The sequence below is a fragment of the Pteropus alecto genome, unplaced genomic scaffold (genome assembly GCF_000325575.1).
Source record: "Pteropus alecto unplaced genomic scaffold, ASM32557v1 scaffold123, whole genome shotgun sequence".
NCBI classification, from domain to species: domain Eukaryota; kingdom Metazoa; phylum Chordata; class Mammalia; order Chiroptera; family Pteropodidae; genus Pteropus; species Pteropus alecto.
In genome coordinates, this window is record NW_006433950.1 from 4,903,604 (window position 1) to 4,911,394 (window position 7,791).

At 38.7% G+C, this 7,791-nt stretch overlaps 2 protein-coding genes across 9 annotated transcripts in view; one reads left to right on the top strand and one right to left on the bottom strand.

The window, feature by feature from the left end:
* RPGRIP1L (RPGRIP1 like) overlaps positions 1 to 6,670 on the bottom strand; it is an 85,485-nt gene extending 78,815 nt beyond the window's left edge. The window contains 3 exon segments of the mRNA XM_006908758.3: positions 1,955 to 2,099; positions 3,882 to 3,973; positions 6,543 to 6,670. Of these exon segments, the coding sequence (XP_006908820.1) occupies positions 1,955 to 2,099; positions 3,882 to 3,966 (230 nt within the window). The 5' untranslated portion in view covers positions 3,967 to 3,973; positions 6,543 to 6,670.
* Positions 6,671 to 6,818: 148 nt separating this feature from the next.
* The window catches only part of FTO (FTO, alpha-ketoglutarate dependent dioxygenase), a 331,224-nt gene continuing 330,251 nt past the window's right edge, over positions 6,819 to 7,791 (top strand). For 3 of the 8 annotated variants that reach the window (XM_025044570.1, XM_025044571.1, XM_025044572.1), the window contains exon 1: positions 6,832 to 6,948. Coding sequence is in view for 1 of the 8 variants with exons in the window: in XM_015586964.2 (XP_015442450.1) it covers positions 6,904 to 6,948 (45 nt within the window). In the remaining 7 variants the exon portion in view is untranslated. Of the gene's footprint in view, positions 6,949 to 7,791 lie in introns of all 8 variants that reach the window. The other 5 variants (XM_025044567.1, XM_025044573.1, XM_015586964.2 and 2 more) reach the window with 4 other exon arrangements.

A 7,791-nucleotide genomic window follows, 5' to 3' on the forward strand; every position in this document is an offset into this window, starting at 1 on the left:
TTTCCCTTGAGGCACATCCATTAAACATGCTTTATAAGGGATATAGCATAATAAAAACCAAGATCCAAGAGTACTACAAACACCCTAGTAAAATAATCAATGGATTAGTTCCTTTTCCACCTAACCCAGAGAATGATGGATCAGTGGGAAATCTGGGCAGGTATCACAGCTGAACAGAGACACACACTCTTCCTAGGCCTTTATTGAGTTTAGGATCCTGAGCCCCATGCCACTGGCTTATCCATAGAAATATGGTAGTCAACTAAGTGAGACGTCAACCTGAATATCTGAACCTTCTGTTACAGAAGAGATCTGGACACTGATTGTGATTACATTCAAAAGAAAGATACAGATTTAATACAAAAAAGCAGTCAAAATCTAGGGAAAAATAAATGACCTCAAATTTTAAGGCAAAGAAAGCACATCGATAGACTGCCTTTAAATTCCTTCAAAGATGTTCAAGTAAACTTTGTCAAGAATCATAGATTGAATCCCTTTCTCCGGTAATAGCCATAATTGTCATGTTTGATTTCATTATTGTACGATGTTAAAAACTCGTTAAGTGATCAGTTGAGTACTTACTTCTAAATGTGGCTTATCAAATCTACATTTATACCGAAGTAAGTGATATTACTTACATCTTAAGGATAGATTTAAAGGCAGTTCTACTCAGGTATCTAGGAGGTGTCAGTGGTGTGAAATTGAGGAGTTTAGGGCTTTGGGTCACTGTGGTCATTAGATCACCACTCTCAAGTCTGAGTAAAATCAAATCCCAGGAGGTTAAACGGTTTGAACACACTATAGGCTAGTGGAAGAGAGATAATAGAACACATGCACACAACTTGACTCCTGGCCCAGTCCTTTTTCCATTAAACTACATGGCTTATTAAGTTGTTTTATATTTTCTGGCTAGGACAAATTACTAATGAGGTCAAGGCTGTGAATTCAATTCTTTTACTGACCAATTAGGCTAACAAAGAAAGAAAAAATTGTTTCGTGGTTATAGACCACATCCCTCATACTGACAGGCTGACGTGTGTGTCACTGGTCAGAAGAGAAATCAGGCGAGTGAGTCGCATGTCTTGAAAAAAAAGACATCATGACTCAAGGACCAACTCAAAGTAAAAGCCCCGCACACAGCTGGTCAGCAGGTCATTAAAATAAAGTCCTCAGAGAAAACTGAACTAGAATCACCCCTTTAGGATAAATTCTAAGCAGAAAAAACCCTACCTTCTTTCTTGGAAGTCTCTCCTTTCCATTAAACCTAGAACATGAATATAAATACAGACCTGTTCATGATTCTAGATGTGAACGCACTTTTTTGTTTTTAATGCCACCCATTCAGAAGATAGTCATAGTGTTTCTGAAGAAGAAAAAATTAAATAGCTATTCTTAAGAAATCATCTCTGCAGAAAATTTTGCACGTAAATCAAGAGTGACGATGTTTTTTCAGAAATAGCTGAGACTCTTTGAAATAAATATAGATGCTAGCCTAACCCAAGCAAAGTTAAATATGTTCCAGATATTGAAGTAATGTTTTCATTAGTAAACCCTAAATTTTAAGGAAACATGCGTTCTCACAAGTTAAAATAGCTAATTACTTTTTAAAACTTTCATTTTAAAATCAAGACATTGAAAAACAGATGCTTTGGCCATTTGCTTATTAAACTATAAATATTAACCCGAAAGTTATTTATAGATATGATACACTCATGGCACTTAGCTATTAGTTTTTTCTTTCAAATAGCAACTTCAGACATGAGAAACACTCACAGTCATTTTGGTTTATTATTCTAGTTTGTAAGAGTTTCCATTTTTAAAAATTGTATTTATTTACAACCTGCCTCGTTCCAAAAAAAGATTCAAGGTGGGGCTTTCAATTAAGTTTATAAAAAAGCATATCTTCCAAACTTTACAGAGTCAGGGAAAAAAGCTAAAAGCTTTTTATCATAACCTTTTAATTTTATCCTCTTGCTTGCGGGCATGCTGTTTAAGCAAAATGTTCTCATCGTGCAGACGCAAAAATCTGTCTTCCAGTTCCTCACGACTGATACGTGACACTGCCTGGCGTGACTTCACTGTCCGTGTTGTTGAAGTTTCTGCAAAAATGGCAAGGTAATTAATGGTGGGGTTACTTCGAATAGTCTCTAAAAATGATAATTGTTGATATTTATATAAAGTCTGATGCACTCATCTCAGACTTTTTCCTTTGTGACCTACAATTAAGATTGCTTTAGAACATGTTATAGCATTGTTCACATTGGAGGTGAAAATGAAAAACTTTACTATTAATGCTTTATCTACAACATGAACGATTTGAACAAAGATGGTATCTACTCAAAAATAAATTCAAATAACTGCTCTTTAAGAATGTAAGCTGGCACTCTGATTCAATAAAAACTTTTTTCAATTTACATGCTGACTGTTGAAAAAACTAAAAGTCTGCCTATCGGAAAGTATTTTTTTTTTTGCAAAGGCAAGAGTTATAACAACAATTTGGCGAAACAATATGACTGAGATTTTTTCTGAGCTATGAGTGTTGAGTAATAGAAAATAAACTGTAGAATTTGTAAGACCAAACTAAAAAAAAAAAAAAAGCTTCACAGCTTATTAAAGAACTTTTATACCTTTTAGCAAGTGCATGATATTTTTTACTTAAGCTTAAATTTGGTATTTTTCATATCACTGTGAATAATTTGGCGAAACAATATGGCTGAGATTTTTTCTGAGCTATGAGTGTTGAGTAATAGAAAATAAACTGTAGAATTTGTAAGACCAAACTAAAAAAAAAAAAAAAGCTTCACAGCTTATTAAAGAACTTTTATACCTTTTAGCAAGTGCATGATATTTTTTACTTAAGCTTAAATTTGGTATTTTTCATATCACTGTGAAGTAGGTAGATTTTCAAAAATCCTCCAAAAGAAAAAAAAGAACAAATGAACCAAGATTAAAGCTTTATTTACTGAGGGGAAGAATTAAACTTAGGGTATCGAATCCCAATAAAGAACTCTGCACACTTAAAATGTATTTGTATTTGCATTCCTGATATTCTGCCAAAAATCTAAATCAAAGCTTATACATACTTTTAACATAAAGCTATACAAATTTATCTTTTTCAACAAACAATACACTGACCACCTTTCTGTGGCAGTTCAAGGTGGCTACTCGCATCATTCCTGATTAGCAGGTGTACGAAGATGTCTTAGTGGAATACATTTTACACCACAGCCTTCTCAATGACAAATGCGTTGGCATGACAGTGTGGCCAGCACATAGCACAGGCAAATAAAAATATAGCTAGCTCTACCCTCTAAATGATTCCTTAATGAGGTGCTTTTCTTTCTCAATTTGAAAGTGCTTTTCAGCTCTATAGCAACCGCTAAGATATAAAAGGATAAAGAAAACCTTTAATGTATATTAATTTGATAAAACAAACTCAATATCCCTTGAATAAACAAACCATTTTGAGATACTCTACTTGAAAGACAAAAAATTTTAAATATGGCATTTCCTCCCACATAAAATTTAAACATAAAGAAACATTTTAATGGTGAATGTGATTTAAGCCAGGCAATTCGGTTTGGAGGCTTGATACTCTCTGTAGTTTCTACTGATGTGTGGAATTTTAAAAAGATGATTTATAACAATTCTTTATCAGAACAGAGGGAGATTTTACATTTTCTATGAGCTGTTGATAATTGATGCATGCAGTAAAATGCCATATGTTGTTCTAAACACTCCATCTTCTTGTTTAGTCCAATCAAGAGCTATATAGTTACTTAAATGGCTTCGTTTGTATGAATATCAAAAATACTTTAAATTAAAAGTAAAGAAGTTACTGATCAAAGTTCATAACTGTAATAAATAACAGCTGGCCATACCTTGTAACCCTCCCATTCCACAGAGGTTTAGACCTATATCTTTCACAGGCAGGTCTCCTGCAGTCTCATCGGCCGGACCAGACATGGCCTATCTGTGGAGAAAAGAAAATTCAAATAAAATCTTTCCAAGTTATAACATTAACTATGCAACGGAATGAACCAAATAAAATGAATAAGGCACTAGAACTTTAATGGACATCTTATTGCCCACATGTGCAGCTTGAGGAAGATGAAAGCTTCTATTTTAAAAGTAATACTACATTCAATCTTGGAGACAGTGTTCCTTTCAACAGTATATTTCCTATAGTTTGCTTAGGAAATGAGGTAAGATTATCATTCTTCCTTTTCTCTTTTTCTTATCCTCTGGGGTGGGGGTGGGGGGGGAAACTCACCCAAATTTAAGAAATACCTCCTCTCTACCTCCTACCCCTTTTCTGCTTCCAAAAGGAAGCAGAAAAAACTCAAGTTAGGAACTTGATTCAAATGATTGTTATGTTACTTACTAGCTGGTCAAGTCACCTAATCTCATTGAGTTTTAGTTCCTTAATTTAAAAATGGAAAAAAATAATACCTATCTCACAATGATTATAAGGGTATGTGAGATGGTACATTAAAAGCATTTAGTAGATTTGCCTGGGAGGTCAATATTACTTGAATATTAATTTTCAGCTTGGTGCACAAACAAGTGAGTAGTTCTTCTAAGAGTTGTGAAAGAGGTTTTATAAATTCACCAACTGGCTTCATTTTTGTTGTGTCCTGCCTTTGTTGCCATGAGGCCTAAGTATCAGGACTTCCCAATTCAACATACAGGATGTCCAGCTAATTCTGGCATTTTTAGATAATTTCTCTTATTTACAGAGATGCAGGACAGTTTTTGCATATGGATGTGAGTGGTTCATGCAATGTCTAGTATGTCAATTAAAAATTCTTTTTCTTTTTTGTTTTCATTTTGATCTACCCAGCAAGCCAAATGCAAACTGCCAATTAAGATGCCCTGAGACAGAGGTTCTCAATCTCTAGAATGTTGGTCCTAGAATGCGAAGTCCAAGAGAGTAGCAAGCTTATGTGTCTTGTTCACCTCTGTATTCTTAGAGACTGGCACAGAGCTGGGCACATAGCAGGCATTCACTCAATAGTTGTTAAATGAATGAATAGAGTCTATGGGGCATCAGGGTCTGTGGACCCAGAGATGGTTTACAAAATCTTATATGCCCATATGTATATGCAATACCTTTTAGAGAGGGTTAATAACTTTTACTGTAACTCATCAAAGGTTGAGAACTACTGCATTTTGCTGTGACATAAACAGCTCACAGACATATGCCTGGGTGGTCATCTTCTTTTGGAAACGATGCTACAGAAACAGTCAATTTTAGGAACCAAATTCTCAAGAAGTTTAAACACAGGACACTTGTAAAAAGGGTAATTTTTCCATGACAGAGTTATGGTAGCTTTTATAATAGTAACAATAACGATGATGATGGTGTTAACATTTACTGCATACTCAAATGTGCCAGGCACTTTTCTAAGTGCTCTACATACATGAAATACTTAAATATCTCACAATATCCTTGAGCGTTTGTTCCTCAAATGAGTCCTACTTTACAAATGAAGAAACTGAGACATAGTTTAAGTAACCTGCCTGAGGTCACACCTCTCAGAAGCAGTTGTCTCATTATAGTTTTGATAGTCACTACTGGGAAGGGGGGGTGTTACTAGCATCTAGAAGTCAGAGAGGATGCTAAACATCCCACAGGGCACTGGAACCACAATGAGGGATTATCTGGCCAAAAATGTTAATGAGGGTGAGAAACCCACCTCATGCTATCCCTCTTTGCTCACTATTCTGCAACCACACTGTTGTCTTTTAGGTTCATCAAAGCCACAGCATCCTTGTCTTGCTCAAGGCTTTTGCTGGCTCCTACTTTGGGGCTCAGCTCAAATATCACTTCCTCAGAGAGGCCTTCCCTGATTATGTTACTTTTCCTCCCAATTTCATCACTGTTTATTTGTTATAGCAATCATCTCTACTTGAAATTATTTTATTTGTTCATTACTAGTTTGTCTTTGCTAATAACGTATAAATAAGCACCCTGAGATGGGTTTCTGTCCTGTTCACAGCTGGTAGGGAACTCTGCCTGGCACAATGTGGGCACCAACATTAATATTTATTGAATAAATGAATATCTGGCAGGGAGACTGAAATGGTAAACAAAGACCCCGCCTTTATGTAGTTATTAGACTATGGGATAATAAGACGATCAACAGATCATTACAAATAATTAAGCAAACAGCAGGCAATTCAGGAGGTTTAAGGGTGTACCAACCAATCCCTAACCCAGGTCAAATAAGCGAGCTGTGTTTATATCACTTTCTGCTTGAATAAGGACTTGGACAAACATTGAAATCAGCATCAACTCTCACCAGCCAGGGTTTAGGTCTGGGATATAAAGTCTCACGCCGGCGCCGGCCGTGGGGGTACCGGGTCGGCTGTGATTCAGGCCTGAGGGTGTGGAGGGGTCTCGTGCTGGGCTACTTTTTCACGAGAGCAGAACTCCAGGGCCTTCTCCAGGCAGTAGAGCAGTCCCCAGGACCCCGGCCGGTGCTGCAGGTAGTGGGTGGGCCACCTCCATCCCCCTCGACTCCCCCCAGAGTACTCACCGCCACTCTCTCCCTGCCGCTAGTTAACCGTTGCTATAGCGCCGACGGCGTATCCGCGGCTGGCCGAGGGAAGCACGGGAAAAACATGGCAGGCCCCGTGGGCAGCTGGGAAATGTAGTTTTCTTCGGGGCCCAGCCCGCCTGCTCGCTGCGTAGCAGGCTACGCTCGGCCAGTTGTCGGACCTGGGAAAGTCTAGCGCGCCACGTCGCCGCCGTGCATCCTGGGAGTGGTAGTTCTCGCGGCTCTGGGGGAGAATGGCACTGGACGGAAGCAGGATGCCGAGAGAACTACACGCAGGAGGCGGGGTCCAGAGCGAGGGATCTACAAGGGTAGCCGTGGCGAAGGAGGCTGTAGCGGCAGCATGAAGCGGACCCCGACCGCCGAGGAACGAGAACGCGAAGCTAAGGTATGTGGGGCTCTCCGGAGTCGGGGATCTTTCGTGCACTGGGAACTCGGGGCAGGGAACCAGAAGGGTTTGGCTGGATGCGAGCGGACGCACGGGCTTAAGCCAAGGCACGAAAGGGCCTTGTCAGCAAGGGAGCCAGAGACACTGGGGTTATAAATTCGTGCTGCTCCGGATGCAGGCCTAGTCCCTTTGGATCAACTCACAAATGAGAAGACACTCATTTACTAGTTCTGCTTCTGCACCTAATTCCTTGGGTAAGTTTGTAGCTACCCTCGTGCCTCGGTTTACCGGACTCTCAGATAACTGTGATTGTACCAGCTGTGCTTTCTCTCTGAGGACTGAGATCAAGTTTAGGTGAAGTACCTGTGCGCTCAGGTGTGTTTATTTGGAACAGTTGGCTCAGTGGCCGGCTGATGGGCTCTACGTCTTCAGCACAGCGGATATGAAAATTTAACTACGATTCTACTATCTCCTTTCGGGGTTCAGCCTCTGGTAGTTGCCATTCCATGGGATGAAAATAATAATAGCAATAGCGATTTTTAAGAATATATCATTTATTACATGTCAGGCTCTGCATTAAGTTCATGATATTTATATTATCTCATATTCTTACCACAGCAGATTGCAAGATAGATATTATACAGATGGAATATCAACAGTCCTGTTTTACAGATGAAGACTTGAGGCTCGGAAGAATTGTTTTCCTTTCTGTCATTCCCCAAATCAAGTCCTATTTATTTGTCTAAATATATTGGTAATCTGTCCATTTTTTCCCCATCCCCTTGGACCGAGCTACCATCATCTTTGATGGATAATTACAATACTCTCCTTATTGATTTACAC